The sequence below is a fragment of the Vigna radiata genome, chromosome 6, assembly GCF_000741045.1.
Source record: "Vigna radiata var. radiata cultivar VC1973A chromosome 6, Vradiata_ver6, whole genome shotgun sequence".
Lineage (NCBI taxonomy): Eukaryota > Viridiplantae > Streptophyta > Magnoliopsida > Fabales > Fabaceae > Vigna > Vigna radiata.
The window spans coordinates 1,340,674-1,355,570 of record NC_028356.1 but is presented as its reverse complement, the minus strand read 5'-3'; the positions used below and the strand labels follow the sequence as shown (position 1 = coordinate 1,355,570).

Sequence of the window (14,897 nt, the reverse complement as noted above, 5' to 3'; positions counted from 1 at the left end):
CCCAAAACGACGTCGTGGTGACGATGAATTATTAGAAACAGTCAGCTTCCATAATCCGCGAGGTAAACGACGGTGCCGGTTGGTAGGTGGCGCCATACGCCTCATTGTACTCATCGACATCGTCACCTTCCTAAAAAGACGTCGCACCGATCTCCCCTTTCCCCTCCCTCTCTCTCACAGTCCTAATTTGCCAAAAAGGAAGGTAATTTTCCCCCGATTGTTTTCCCTCTTTGCTTTAACTCCAATTTCTTTCCGTTATCAACACAATTCTCCTTCTGAACCGTACTTTGATTGTTCCTCTATATGCTTATCTGATGAGAATTGTGTGTTTTTAGTCTGATTGTGAAATTCGTTCTTTTGACCTCTTGTTTTTACATATTTTTGCATTTGATTAATGGTGCATGATTTTTAGTTAATTTTCTGTTTCTGGGTCTAATATATCGTGAAGTTGTTGTTAAAGATTATAGAGTTTATGGCACCCCGTGATGGCTTGGAATTTATGACTCCATGATTTTTTGCCTATGCGATCTGAACTTTTAAGGGCTCTTCGCGCTGTTCTTTCATACTTCAATTGATGTAGTAAATTAGTAATTACCCGCGATTTCTTTTTCTTTCTCAATGTAACAGCAATCTGGTTTAACTGGAGGAATGTTTTGTCGGGATGAGTTGTTTAATTTGAACAGGTGTACTGGTAAATTTTGCATGGGTACTAAGCAAATAATAGAAGTTTTTTTGTGATGATGATCGGACCTGGAATAGTTTCCTTCTGTCATGTCCTATGGGATTTTGAATTTTTCTAGGCCTTTGTGGTTTATTTACTATGGGCAATTTGTTATGGTTAAAACTTAGATATAAAGCCTTTGATGAGTTTGGTGTTGTTCTCCGATTAAAATTAGAGTTTCACCTCGGTAACATGTGCATTATGATTCGTAAGATAAAGCTTCAACTGTGATTGGAATATAACACCAAAGCACCTAAAAAAGGCATCCATGTTTTTTCAACCTGTTAGTTGATGTTATTTTTTCATTTCTTCTGTAAAAATACAACTATTGGTTTTGTTTTTTTTCACTCTTTTCTTTCTTTCCTTCAGGCCAATGGCATCTTCTTCAAACTCGTGGGTGAAGGAATATAATGAAGCACTGAAACTTGCTGACGATATCAGTGGTATGATTTCTGAGCTGAGTTCATTTCCTGCATCTGGACCAGAAATCCAGCGTCATTCATCTGCTATAAGGAGGAAGATTACTATATTGGGTACCCGGCTTGATAGCTTGCAATCTCTATTGTCCAAGCTTCCTGGAAAGCAGCCGCCCATGTAAGTGTGTAATTGTTGATTATTCATGTTAAAGAAGATCTTGGAACACTATGCATTGCATCTTCTAATACTTTTCTATCCCTGAATAACTTTTTTGAAGAAGTTTCCTGATATTAATAATCTCTTCTGGGGATGTCTTTAACATTGTAATATTATTACTAAATTCATTGTTGGGGGAACCAGTCTACAATACATGTATGCTATTAAGCCATATAGTTGTAGTAGAGAAGAGGCAATGCTTTCAATTACGCTGTGAAGGTGGATGATGAAGTTTGCATTACTGTTTTGTGAAGTGTATTTCACTTACTCGATGCAGATCTGAAAAGGAGATGAATCGTCGGAAGGACATGCTTGCAAGTTTGAGATCAAAAGTTAATCAAATGGCTTCCACATTGAACATGTCAAACTTTTCAAATAGAGATAGTTTGCTTGGACCAGAAGGAAAACCAGATGCTATGGCCAGAACTGTTGGCCTGGACAACAATGGACTTGTTGGATTTCAACGGCAAATAATGAAAGGTCATTTGATGAGATTGTTAGAAAATATATCGCTTGTACTCTGTTCTTTGGATCTAATAATGCTTTGCTGTTCAAGCAGAACAAGATGAGGGCCTTGAGCAATTGGAAGTGACTATAGCAAGCACAAAACATATTGCTTTGGCAGTGAATGAAGAGCTGAGTCTACACACCAGACTCATTGTACGTTTTCTTCGTGCGTTGCGTTAATTTTCATTCCTGTTTTTATGGCAATAGTCACTTCTAAAATGGAATCCTTTCCTTTTCATCTGCCAGGATGACTTGGATCAGCATGTAGATGTCACAGATTCGAGGCTTAGGGTAACACTCTTTTAGTAATTCTGTTGGGAGAAAATCCCTCGTTTAATCATATCGAAGCTAAATTATGCTATTTTTGACTTTTACTTACAGCTTAACTTGAACATTTGTGTTGTGAAAACAGCGGGTGCAGAAGAACTTGGCAATTTTAAACAAGCGAACCAGGGGTGGTTGTTCCTGCCTGTGCATGCTTTTATCAGTTGTTGGTATAGTGTTTTTGGTTGTTGTCATTTGGCTATTGGTCAAATACTTATGATGCCATAATAAATTACCCAACTTGTCAAGCTTCTGCTTTTGTCTTTGTTTCTAACGTGTGCACTGAAGTGTCATAACCGAGTTACCCCAGTTCCCTTGCTACTTCCTCAATGACATGGAATTTGTTGAGGTCGTGAAAGGCGTTGTATTGTAATTGACATATATAACTGTTTGTATATCGTGTGTTTTTCTCTTGTGAAGTTATGATCCTTATCTTTGCTCTTTTAGTCAAGCGATTGCCCGAGTAAGGGGGGAAGGAATGTATATGTCTTGCTATAGGTTCCCCATTTGCCCCCATTAACATCAAGTCACGTGTCTTCCTTACTTTGTTGTCCATTATTGGGAATCATCTTTGTCATAATATTTTGGTAAACATTGTTCCAAAACATGAAACAGATTGGTGATGCATCTGTCGCCATCTCATTAACTACTGATTTCTTTTGAGGATTAAAATTGACTACAAGTTTTTGTTCCTGATTGTATCCATCTGCAAACAGATTTCTCACCACAATTATTATTATTTTTTTTTCGGAAAACATTTATTGGAAATCATGTTTAAGCCAGCCTCAAGATGACAAATTCAACTGTTTGAACCACTATACAAGTAGGCCTTTGATTTAAAATGTGTGGCTTTGAGAAATAGGAATTGTAAACGTGTCACCCACCTAGGAATTGAATAAAATAACAAAACATGGATAGAGCCACATTGCTCAAATTTTGTCCCTATTATCTGGAAGATTGGCATGTAAGCTCAAGAAGATTTTCTATTTGCTTTATAACCTTCCCTCGTGCGCGTTCGATGGGGAGAAAAGTACATCCAAAGGTAATCAAATTAGAGCCTATTATAATATTCAATTGAACTTATTATATTTTGTATCTTATTCTAGTAAACAATTAAAAGACAACTACAGTTACGAGTGCATCTATTCCACTTGGAATTTTGCTTTTGAGCTGCACATACAGTCAATATCATATTTTCCACTTTTATTTAGCTTTCACACATTTACAAAATGTAATTTTAATTTCTGCTTCTAGTTTTCTTTAAGTCTAAAATACAGTAAAAAAATAGTTTTTGCCGTTTCCTATGCAAATTTTTTAAAAAAATAAAACAAATAGAAAACATATTCTCAACCTTCACGACTCCTTAATTTGAAAAGAACAATGCACACTGGAGAGGAAAGAACAACAAGAGAACGATATCTCACTAAATGAATTAAGCATCAAGATCATTGCACTACTGAATCATATAATAGTAATTAGAAAAATGAAAAGTGTAAAATAGGCAACTAAAAGAAGAGCTTTCGCGGGGAGGGCTTAGATTCAATCGTGTTTGAGGCCTTGAGAGAAGAAGGCACTGCCTTGCTTTGTTGGCCATCAGCCATTTTATCCAGCAGCTTTGCAGCCCTGGGATCTGTTAGCAACTTCTTCTGGAAAGACTGCGAGAAGCCAGTTGCAATAATGGTTACGTGAATCTCTCCAGTGTACCGATCATCAACAACAGCCCCAAATATAATATTAGCAGAAGGATCAGCCAAACTAGTCACCACCTACAAAAATTACACGTGTTGAGGACAGGATAGATACATAGAAAAAGGGAAGAAAATGTGGAAGTGAACTCTGCAACAATTGCAGGCAGTTATACCACACAAAAGGGCGAAATACAGCATTATATATATATATATATATATATATATATATATTATATCAATATGAAGGTAGGCTCATAAAGAAAAAGACCTCTGAGGGCTATCTAAAATTATTGACCATATGAATTCCACAGGCAACAGGAATACTTAATTCTTTAACATGTTATAGTAAAACAAGTGCAAAAACATCATGTTAGCAACAATTTTACAAGATAACAGGAATAACAAAGTGTTCCTCGGGTTACCATAAAATTCTTAAATACCTGAGACACCCTATTCACCTCCTGCAGGGTTATGTCCTTTCCTCCAGTGATATTATACACAACCCCGGTAGCTGACTGAATGGATGATCCAATTAAAGGAGCCAAAGTAGCCTGTTCTGCTGCTTCTTCTGCTCGGTTTTTACCAGACGAAACACCTACTCCAAGCATTGCAGTCCCAGAGTCTTTCATCACAGCTTTTACATCAGCAAAATCCACATTAACAAGTCCAGGTACCTTCAAGAAAGCAAGACCGTTTATAATGACGTTAAGACCAAAAAATGCACGGACATACCCTTAACATCAATACAAACCAAAATACCGAATTATGAAGAAGTAATCGAGTGATGACTCGGACACGAAGGAAAAAGTAGGTGCCTCTCTTTGCAAGTTGGTGATTTAATGGGATCAACAAGGCACTTAAATCAAGTTCTAGTGTCTGTACAAAAAAATGAATGCACCGTTTGCCGATCAACTCACTGTTATAATGTCTGATATTCCTTGTACTCCCTGCCGTAGAACATCATCCGCAAGACGGAAGGCATCCTGAAGAGGCATTTGCTCATCAGCTATGTCAAGCAGACGGTCATTTGGAATCACTATAAGTGTGTCAACATTTTTCTGCAGCCTCTCGATGGCTTCAAAGGCCTGAAGAAAATAAAATGAAAATTAGAAAGTTATTTGTAAATTTCAAATGAAAGACTACAAGTTTCAGATGAACCATAAATTCTTATCAGCTAGAGAAAATAAACTTAACAAATTATAGACATTGGATTACACACAACTTGGATAAAGAAACTATACAACGTGTTTGAAAAAAACGCTAATTTCAACAAAATGTCAACTCAACCTTCAGGTTCCCTCTATGAACGTGCCAGCCAACTTCCTTCTAAAAGGGGGCAAACAGATTTCCAAACGCACTCGTAATCAAGATCAAATACACCGCTAAGGAAGAAGATAGTGATATTTTTTAACATATTAAAAAAAGAAGGAAGTATTAATTAAGAGTAGAACTAGCTCAGTAATCACGTTCCCCAATAATGAGAAAAAAAACACCTGCCTGCAAGGATCTCTTTCGTCCTTCAAAACTGAATGGATAGGTAACAACCCCAACAGTCAGGTAACCTGCCTCTTTTGATATTTGGGCTACAACTGGAGCGGCACCGGACCCCGTTCCACCACCCATCCCGGCTGTTATAAACACCATATCTGATCCTTTAAGAGCTTCAGCTATAGCTTCTCTGGATTCCTCCGCAGCTTGTTCCCCCAAAAGTGGATTCCCACCAGTACCTGTATCTCTACCAGTACTTTGAATCAAAGGCCACCCCTCAATTTCTCAACAAAATCAGCAGAAAAACAAAACTAAACAGTCTGAACCTACAAAACAAATCACATCATAGTAATTTAGTACAAACAAAAACTTATGCGAGGAGAGTGCCTGACCTAACCCACGCGTTAGAACTTCTCCAATTTTAATAGCGTTCTCAGCGGTCGAATTTAGCAGTGCCTGAGCATCAGTATTTATTGCATAGAAATCTACACCCTGATTGCAGCAGAATTCAAAAATAGCATCAGCATTCTTCTATTGGTGACAGCAAAACACAAATCGAAGTAAATAGAATAGTGCCACTCTGGCTACAAAGTAAAACTGGATTCAATAAGGAGTATTATTATGCCATCCAACACACTCCTTCATATAAACTCTATTACTAGCTAAAAACTTGATAGAAACTAAAATTCTAAAGTATGGCTCATCAAATAAGAAACAAGACCAGCAAAATTTTGTTATCTTCAATAACTTTCAGCTAACAGTAAAGGTGTACTCAAAAGAGGTTTTACTGTTATTCATCTGAAACAAGATAGGTATTCGATAATGTGCAACAACTATAAAACAATGTCTCCACAAACAATAAGCAAACAAACAAAGTAGTCAATCGAAAATAGGAAGCATTAAAAAAATGACAACAATAGATATTTGAAATTGGGTAGCGAAGAACAAGATACCCAATTGGCCCACCTGCAAACCACTACCGATCATGCGGTTAACAGCATTGTTGCCGCCGCCACCGATGCCGACAACCTTAATCTTAGCGTTATCTACATAGGCGTATGAGCATCGGGGCGAGGCAAAACGACGACGTTGAGGGAGAATTCTGGTGGTTCTGGGGTTGAGGGAAAGAGAAGTTGTGAGTGCATTGTGGTGGAATGCAGAAGAGCAGGAGAGTGAGAGAAGGTCGTTGGGGCTTGTGAGGGGACGAAGCATCGCCATTTTTTTTTTGTTCTCTCTGTTCTTTTTATGTCCCTTTTCAGGGTTTTAGGGCTAAATGGAAAAATGGAAATTCCAATTCTCAGTGGATTTAGATTCCTTGGTTGGACTTCAATCCAATCCGTTGAAAGGAGGTTAGGTTATTTTATTTATTTATTTAACAACGGTTGACAAACCCACAAACAATGTACTTTCTTACATTGAAATGTTTTTTCTATAATTTTGTAAATTTTATTATTTTATTATAACGTAAATAATATTTTTCCTAATATAATAAAGTAAATTCTTAAGACATTAAATATTATTTTGGGACATTGTATTTTATTTTTCAAAAATTTACTATATTTTAATTACTGGTTATTTTTTTATTCTTTAACATTTAAAATAGAAGACTTAAATAAAATAGATATAATGGTTCAATTTCTTTTTCTTCTTTGATCATAAAAAAACAGTAATTCACAATAAAGTCGTACTAAAATGATATAAATTGTTTATTTTCATAATTTTTTTTAATCTATCATTTCAGTAATTTTAAAAAATAAAATGCACCATTGATGCTTTTGTACAAGGAAATAATTCATAATTGTGATAACTTTCTCTGCTAGGCTTTTTTTTTATTAAATTTTAAAAAATTTATTTATCACTTTGGATTTTTAAAAAAGAATAATTTATATTTATGTATTTCTATTAATAGATAAGTAATTTAAATTTAAATAATTAAACATTAAAAACTGTAAATTTAGGAGACGAAAATACAGAAACTCATTGGGCCGACAAACCCAAATAGTAGGCCCATAAGGACGTGGGTATAGTAAATTACAGTTAATGTTCAATCAGTGGCCATGCCATGCCATGCCATGAGAAGTGATCAAATAAACTCAAATTGAATATCAACAACAACTCAGAAGCTTCAGATCACTAATACGACGACGAATTACGGAACTGAGGGGTAATGCTGTGTCGTTTCGTTTCCGAATTTTCTTCATGCTATTTCTGTTTAGTTCTTCCATGAATTCATTTTCTGTGTGATCAGGATTAGGGTCCGATATGGGGTTCTCGGTTACCACGCTAGTTTTCGCAGTGATTGGAATTGTTGCGTCCCTTTGTACCAGAATTTGTTTCAACAGAGGACCTTCCTCTAATCTGTAATGCTTCTTCGTTTCCTTGAGAGACTCATAGTATCAGTGGAATAATTAAATAATTGCTGATGCTAATCTTATACAAATTCATAATCTCGCGCAGCTAATGGATCTGTAAAATTGTGAACTTGTTCACTGTTATTATTGTGGAAAAACGTCTCGCTGTTGCTCTGTTTAATCAAAAGCTTATTCTCATGAATTTTCAGACAATGCCTTGATAAATTTTACTTAGTGATGTATTTATATTTAGTTAGTTCCAAAGTAGGTTTCTAAGACTATGTAAGTTCTTCCAAAGGAAAAGAGATTGATTATTCTTGAATTTTGTTGTCTCTCTTTTTCTCTGTCCATGATAATTTCCTCTGTCAAATTATTATTCTCTGTGTGAAATAATATCTTACTACTCTGTTGCAGATTTCACCTAACATTGGTTCTTACTGCAACAATATGCTGCTGGATGATGTGAGTGAATGTTTGAATTGTTTTTTCTTATAGTTTTCATAAAGTTAATACACGAATTGGGACATGTAGCAGTTGTGTTCCTGAGCCTATTACTCTGGCAAGGCATTGATTAATTGGAAAAGGAACCTCTAAAGATTAAGGTTTTTTTTTTTTTCCCTTATGAATAACTTGTCAGGATGAATGTATCCTTAACCAGTTCGGTTGAAGGTGTCGCCATACCTGTCCTTTTGCTCTGTGTCCATGATGATACGGCAGATGGATTTGGAGTACTTTGTAGTCAAATTCCATGTCCTATGTAATAGCAGTAAACAAGTAGGAGGGGAATGGATGAACTATTTAAAATCATGATATGTTTAGGCAACCATGCCAGCGCATACCTAGGCCATTGGTACTTTACTTTCGTCTATAAAGTGAGGCATTTTGCTTCGATATTTCACACGGAGACAAAAGGATGGGAAGCTTTGGCTCGCCCTTGCTGTCAAGGGTAAATGGATCAATACCTGTGAGTAGTCTGTGAATTCGAGAGTTAAGTTGATGAAAAGTTATAATATTCTAAACGTGTTGTTTTGCACGAGGAATTTGTAGCTTGTGATAAAATTGAATGAGCGCATGTAAAGAGGACATTGTCTTCCTCAGTACACGGAATGGTTGCTGGCTAGTGTCTGACAGAATGTCTAGCATAATCAAGGGATGGTAGAAATGGCCTTTCCATGGATTGAACACATTGATTAGTTAAATTACATTTTCTTGGGGGTGGAGGGTAGTTCATATACCAAAATCTTCTATAGTTCTATCACTTTTATGAATAATATATGGTGAGTAATTTCCATAGACCCAAATATGCCTGCCTTGAGGTGATAAACTTTGGTCATTTAATATGATTACATTTTCCTTTGGTTCTATAGCATTTCTAACTGGCGAATAGCCATATCCTTTCTCATTCCATTTTTTTCTTTTCTTTTTGTGCTTACTTTGGTTCTTAATTTGCTTTATCAGGTGGGCGATCGTATATCTAGCACAGATGAAACCCCTCATTGTACCTATCCTGAGTGAGGGTGAATAGCTTTCTGCATAAACAGATGCCAACACATAAGAATGTGAGTCGCTGGTTGGAAGCTGGAGAGGAGTTGATTTCAGCTCTCATAAATCGTTAGTATTTTCTGTGTGTGGATTCTGTATGTATTCTTTTTGGACAGTGGCGTTACATTGGGTCTTACATGCTGGCATTACTCATGTTACAATTGTTGTATTCTACCCTTGTTCATTCCTGAAGTCGGTATAGTGGTATTAAGTATGTATTTTGGTGAAATAAGTTGATACAGGAAAATTATATCGTGGTGTTTACTACTTTCTAAAAGAAATTTGATGAGAGGATTTATTTCCAAAATCATAGTTCCCATCTTCACACGATCATTCACACCACCACAACATTGAGCTGGTACGTTTCTACTTGTGATTCTCTTTTTCCTTTTACGTCGCCAAATTTCATAAGAAAAAATAATTAGATATTAATATATAATAAGATACAGTTAAGTTTAAAAATTAGGGCATTTTTGTACATTGTGACATTTAATAGGAACCAATATGGTTGAAAGTTGCTTATATTTTAGTTTGTATGAGTCAAAATGGAGTATAAACATAAAAGAATATAATGACACTAAAAGAAACAAACATATTCAATATCCTAATATTTAAAATAAATGAGATCATTTAATATGTTATACTAAATACTCTTTAATCCGTATACGTAAATTGCTATTAAACTAAATCTTTTACTGTTTTACATCAAACTTAAAATTAATAAGTTCAAATGAAATTAAAATTAATAAGTTACACTGGGACTAGTAAAATATTCCCATAACACACTCAACAACGTCGCTGAACTCCCTGATGGATCTCTCGCCCGTGCCAGTACGCATCAACGGTGGAAAGAAGAGCCACGCGGCGGTGGTGATCACGAACCCCACAGTAATGGGTCCGGAAACGGCCCAATGCAGTCTACATTTATGGCCCAACCACTTCACCGCACCAAACTCCGCAACCACGCAAACCCCGTGGAGCAGAAAGAAGGACGTAACCTCCCACGTGGGAGAGACACGTGTGACGTAGTAGAATAGAAGCTCGTGCATCAACCCAGACACCAAGAAAGATGCCATGACGCCGAACACCGAGGCCCACTGGGGGCCCAATACGGTATTTCTCAGTAGCGATCTGACGGGATTGTATACGGTGTGTCGCAGCGTATGCGTTACTATGAGGTTCCACCTTCTCCCCCAGAAATCACGCAGCGAGGTTGAGAGATAAGGGTCATCGGACGGTAACTGTAGCTCAACGGAAAACGTGGCGTCGACGAGAATGTTGCAGAGTCCCATAGCAATATCGACAAGAAGATAGACAATGGCGCAATAGCTGGAAAGAACAAGTGCAGGGTGAAGTTTTTGTTTGATGGGTAAGAGAAAGAGTAGAAAAAGGAAGGTCTTGATTGGGAGAAAAATGGGATGAGAAGTGAGATTTGAATTTGATTTGGTTTTTAGGGTTTGTCTGATTGGGAGAGATGCAAAGGAGATGAAGCGAAGGAGGGAGTTGGAGTTTGAAGGAAGAGGTCCCAAATCGAAAGCGAAGAGGAGAAGTTTGGAGTTGGTGAGCCAAGTGATGAACAAGGCAGTGACACCTGTCGGTAGGACAGTGGTGAATTGAAGAGGTAGCATGGAGAATTGGTACAACACAGGTGAGAGTGACAGAAATCTGAACATTCCTTTGGGTAGCTTTGAAGAAATGAAATAACAGTAAGAAAGTGAGATTAGGACTGAAACCCATACCTTGATCATGTTCTTCATTTCTCCTTCCATTTCCATACATTTGCTTCTTTCCATGTTCGTCTTCTTTCTTCGATTCTAATCTCACAATCTTTATGTTTCTGTTTCTGAAATGTTTAAAAAATACCATGTCAAGTCAACTAAAGAAGAACTAAAGTATATTTATATTTAAAAATACCAATTAAAAAATTAAATATGTTTAGTCTTTAAAATACGGATTTTGAAATTAAAAATAATCTTTTATTAAAAAACATTAAGCTATAAACTCAAGGAAATGATACTGTTCCCGACTTTTACAGAGTCCAATGTTACGTGAATGAGACCATGACAAGAGCTGGTTACGTTTATAGAGTTTGTAGTTGTTGAAAAAGTATGTTATTATTTCTTCTGGGAGTTACGTGAAGAGAAGGAAGAGCACAAGCAAGGTTTACGAAACGCATGTTTCGTAAAATGTGATTTTGGGGAAGCAGGAATTTGATGCATGCTATGTATATGTATGGTTTATATAAAGTTAGTTGAAGATGATGCATGGAAAAGAGAGTTACGTAAGTGTAGAAGATGAGAGGTTATGTGATTGGAGTTTGGTGAAGCCGTGACTCCATACATGAGTGTTTAAAATGATAAAATTAAAAGTATAAAAAATGGTTGGTTTTTTACGTATGAGAATTTATAGAATGAGTTTTAGGAAAATGGATGGATTACGTAGGGACTACATAGATACATTTAACTTAGTTTAATAATTTAGATGGTTAAAAGTGGGTCTATCTGGGTGTTGAGTGGGTTTTGGGAGTGTTTAAAGAATAAAGGGGTGTAGGGTGTATATATATATATATATATATATATATATATATATATATATATATATATATATATATATATATATATATTTGGTGATTTTTTTTTTATTTGGTTGACATGGTTAAATATATACTCTTTTTAGGTGTTTGGTTGTTGCTTAGAAAATAAAAGGGTGTGTTTACTATTGGTATATGTTGACTATTTTATGTTTTGGTTGACTTGTTTATTATTATCTTGATAATTTCTAGCATATATGGGTAATGTCGTTTGATTGTCTGAGTATGATATTATTTATTTATTGTAGAATTAGATTCATGCGTTGTAATGTCTAATGAAGTTCCTGGATGAATGGTGAGAGTAACATTGATACTTATGCGATGAAGTTCTTTGAGGATAGAGTGATGGGGAGTGTATACTTGTTCAACGAAATTTCAAAAAAGTGGTATATTTCTCCGATGAAGCTCTAAGAGTGGTAGGAAATGGTGTATTTGTCGATGAAGCCTTTTAGAGAGTGGTGGAAAATGTCGTGGTGTAATAATATATTAAACTGTATTGGTCCGGTGAAGCTCTTTAAGAAAATGATGAGATGTGACACTTGACTTTATAGTTGTATGTGAGTAACTCGATGATGATCCAACATATAGTGAATGGTTCCAAACAAATTGAGGTATGAGTTGGTGAATGATAGAGGGAGTATGGGTGTTAATTAGTTACTTTGACAAAATAATTGTGTGGTTATTGACTGGTGAGTTTGAATTGTGATAGTGTGGTTGTTAATGATTTGATGATGTATGACGTATGTGATGTCATGTGATGATGTGTGTAGGTGTACGAAGATGTGTACTATTCAAAAATCTTTTTCTAAGTAGATGTTTAATACTTATGTATGTATATATGTCTTATTATTGTTAGCTCACACTAGCTTGTTGTGGTTGTGGTTTCTACCTGTGATGATCATACTTGTACGAAAGTAGATGTTGTTACAAATGTAGCTAAAGCAAAGTTGAGCAATGAGATACATGGGAGAACTATTAGATTTTAATTTCAATGCTAATAGTTTTGTGATGAGATTCTATGAACGCTTTATAGTTACATTTGATTTATATAGTTTTCTTAATTTAATTATAATAAATGAAAGTTTTTATGTAAATTGTATTTGGCAATTGTATGAGTTAAGTTTTCAATAGATTTTGTAAACATGTGGCATCCTAAAATTAAGGTGTTACATACAGCGAATAAAAGTAAAAAATAATTGTATAAAGGAAAGAATGTTGTTAAGAAAATACTAATGATTAATTTTTTTAAAAAATACACACATAAAGTAATATATTTATAATAATGAGAATATGAGTTGAGTTTAAATACAAGTGAACATGTAAAAATAACCCTACAATTTAAACACAATATATCTAATATTCTCCCTTAAACTTATGCATATAAATCTTATAGACTAAACTTGAACTTAATTTTTTGTCTTCGTTAAGACTTAATGAAAATATCTACTAATTGATCATTTGATTGACAAACTCAATCTTAATATTTCTAAATACAATTTTCTCTCGAATGAAATGATAGTCAATCTCAATGTGTTTGATTCTCTTATGAAAGATATGATTAGAACTTATAGGAAAAACAACCTAATTGTCACATAGAAGTGTCATTTGAGTGACATCTTTAAATTACAACTCTCAAAGAAATTGCTTAAATCAAATAAATTCATAAGTTATTCAGGCTATAACTCTATATTTTGCTTTTGCACTAGATCTTGTCACAATACTTTGTTTCATGATTTTTCAAGAGATCAAGTTACCACCAATGAAGATACAATACCCAGAAGTAGATATTCTATTAAAAGGAGATCATACTCAATCAACATCTGAATGACAAACAACTTTTGTATGGTTGTTGGAATCATACAACAATAATTTTTTAGGATGTCCTTTAGTGTACTTTAATATACGAATGACTAAATTCCAATTATTTTTACGAGAGAAAGTGAGAAATTGGCTTACCATGTAACGCCCCGGCAACTTACAGGGACTATTGACTGCCCCCACACATCACCACGAGACTTTCCAGTGTGCTTTGTCCTCACTCGCACACTTTCTGGGAATGCGAGTGAGGACAAAGCACACTGGAAAGTCTCGTGGTGATGTGTGAGGGTAGTCAATAGTCCCTGTAAGTTGTCGGGGCGTTACAAATGGTATCAGAGCCTAGCCTCTCCCAGTACGGTGTGGTTCGAGGACGAACCAAGCGGAAGCTGGTGGGCATGTGACACCTGGGCACTGACGAGGGCGGGGAGTGATCGCCGGTGCAAGAGGCATGGACAAGGAGCGGCTCCTGGCAGGCTTCCAGTGGAAGGGGTACATGGACGAATTGAACATACACCGGAATGAGAGGGATCTAGAGACTGTATAGGTATGAGACTATACAGTTGAAGGATAACTTAAAGGAATTGATTTGGCTACTCATATCAAAAAATGCATTTGCTTTTCGGTAGCCTAACTCATAAGAACTCCATGGTTAAGCGTGCTTAGCCTAGAGGCCGGGGCTTACCACACTAACTACATAGGAAATATTAGGATGAGTAATGATAAAGTAATTTAATTTCTCAACCAATCTTTTATATTGCTCAAGATCTAATATAAGCTCCCATGATTTGGTAGGAGTTTGGTATTAGAATTCATGGGTGTATCAACATATTTTGAATTCATTAATTTAGTTTCCTCCAAAATATCTGGATGATTCCATGTTGGTCATTGTTTGTAAGAACAATGTCATCAACATGTACTATCAAATAAACACATCTAGCACTTGAGTAACAGTAAAATATTGATCTGCCTCACTTTGAGCTATACCAAATTGTTGAACAACACTACTAAATTTTCCAAACCAAGCCCTAGGAAACTGTTTTAGACCATATAAAAACTTGCGAAGACGGCATATCAATCTAGAAGACTCTCCCTATGCAACACATTTGGAAGGTTTCTCCATATAAATTTCTTCCTGCAAATCTCCATTAAGGAAAACATTTTTAACATTCAGTTGATAAAAAGGACATTGTTGAAGAGAAACCATGGCTAGAAATAAATGAACATAAGCCATGTTT

General features: G+C 35.7%; 4 protein-coding genes across 5 annotated transcripts; 2 read left to right on the top strand and 2 right to left on the bottom strand.

Annotated features, from left to right (window-relative positions):
• Window positions 1-2,636, top strand: LOC106762986 (syntaxin-51). Of its 2 annotated transcripts, none has more exons than XM_022781809.1 (6): window positions 1-202; window positions 1,091-1,315; window positions 1,632-1,834; window positions 1,914-2,014; window positions 2,108-2,152; window positions 2,243-2,636. In XM_022781809.1, the coding sequence occupies exons 2-6, from the start codon at window positions 1,095-1,097 to the stop codon at window positions 2,411-2,413; spliced, it is 741 nt and encodes a 246-aa protein (XP_022637530.1). In that variant the 5' UTR covers window positions 1-202; window positions 1,091-1,094; the 3' UTR covers window positions 2,414-2,636. The 2 variants fall into 2 exon arrangements, with proteins under 2 accessions (XP_022637530.1, XP_014502617.1); XM_014647131.2 differs by having other exon boundaries at window positions 4-202; window positions 2,274-2,636.
• Window positions 2,637-3,579: 943 nt separating this feature from the next.
• On the bottom strand, window positions 3,580-6,669 carry LOC106762981 (cell division protein FtsZ homolog 1, chloroplastic). The gene is made up of 6 exons (XM_014647125.2): window positions 6,328-6,669; window positions 5,754-5,853; window positions 5,371-5,600; window positions 4,791-4,958; window positions 4,314-4,547; window positions 3,580-3,951 (listed from the first exon to the last, which is right to left on the bottom strand). Exons 1-6 carry the CDS (start codon window positions 6,577-6,579, stop codon window positions 3,691-3,693), a joined length of 1,245 nt encoding a protein of 414 aa, XP_014502611.1. The 5' UTR covers window positions 6,580-6,669; the 3' UTR covers window positions 3,580-3,690.
• Window positions 6,670-7,403: 734 nt separating this feature from the next.
• LOC106764155 (V-type proton ATPase subunit e2) lies at window positions 7,404-9,561 on the top strand. Its single transcript, XM_014648387.2, has 4 exons — window positions 7,404-7,525; window positions 7,610-7,721; window positions 8,127-8,174; window positions 9,171-9,561. Exons 2-4 carry the CDS (start codon window positions 7,624-7,626, stop codon window positions 9,235-9,237), a joined length of 213 nt encoding a protein of 70 aa, XP_014503873.1. The 5' UTR covers window positions 7,404-7,525; window positions 7,610-7,623; the 3' UTR covers window positions 9,238-9,561.
• Window positions 9,562-9,837: 276 nt separating this feature from the next.
• On the bottom strand, window positions 9,838-11,115 carry LOC106764339 (probable long-chain-alcohol O-fatty-acyltransferase 5). The gene has a single exon (XM_014648624.2). It carries the CDS (start codon window positions 11,045-11,047, stop codon window positions 10,016-10,018), a length of 1,032 nt encoding a protein of 343 aa, XP_014504110.1. The 5' UTR covers window positions 11,048-11,115; the 3' UTR covers window positions 9,838-10,015.
• Between the last annotated feature and the right edge of the window lie 3,782 nt (window positions 11,116-14,897).

Coding starts and splice junctions, on each gene's coding strand:
- LOC106762981 (XM_014647125.2), bottom strand. CDS start 6,579: ATGGCGATGCTTCGTCCCCTCACAAGCCCCAACGACCTTCTCTCACTC. Junction 5,854..6,327: donor TGATCGGTAGTGGTTTGCAG/GTGGGCCAATTG, acceptor TGCTGCAATCAG/GGTGTAGATTTCTATGCAAT. Junction 5,601..5,753: donor AGTTCTAACGCGTGGGTTAG/GTCAGGCACTCT, acceptor GTAGAGATACAG/GTACTGGTGGGAATCCACTT.
- LOC106764155 (XM_014648387.2), top strand. CDS start 7,624: ATGGGGTTCTCGGTTACCACGCTAGTTTTCGCAGTGATTGGAATTGTT. Junction 7,722..8,126: donor AGAGGACCTTCCTCTAATCT/GTAATGCTTCTT, acceptor ACTCTGTTGCAG/ATTTCACCTAACATTGGTTC. Junction 8,175..9,170: donor ACAATATGCTGCTGGATGAT/GTGAGTGAATGT, acceptor TTGCTTTATCAG/GTGGGCGATCGTATATCTAG.
- LOC106762986 (XM_022781809.1), top strand. CDS start 1,095: ATGGCATCTTCTTCAAACTCGTGGGTGAAGGAATATAATGAAGCACTG. Junction 1,835..1,913: donor TCAACGGCAAATAATGAAAG/GTCATTTGATGA, acceptor CTGTTCAAGCAG/AACAAGATGAGGGCCTTGAG. Junction 2,153..2,242: donor TCACAGATTCGAGGCTTAGG/GTAACACTCTTT, acceptor TTTTACTTACAG/CTTAACTTGAACATTTGTGT.
- LOC106764339 (XM_014648624.2), bottom strand. CDS start 11,047: ATGGAAAGAAGCAAATGTATGGAAATGGAAGGAGAAATGAAGAACATG.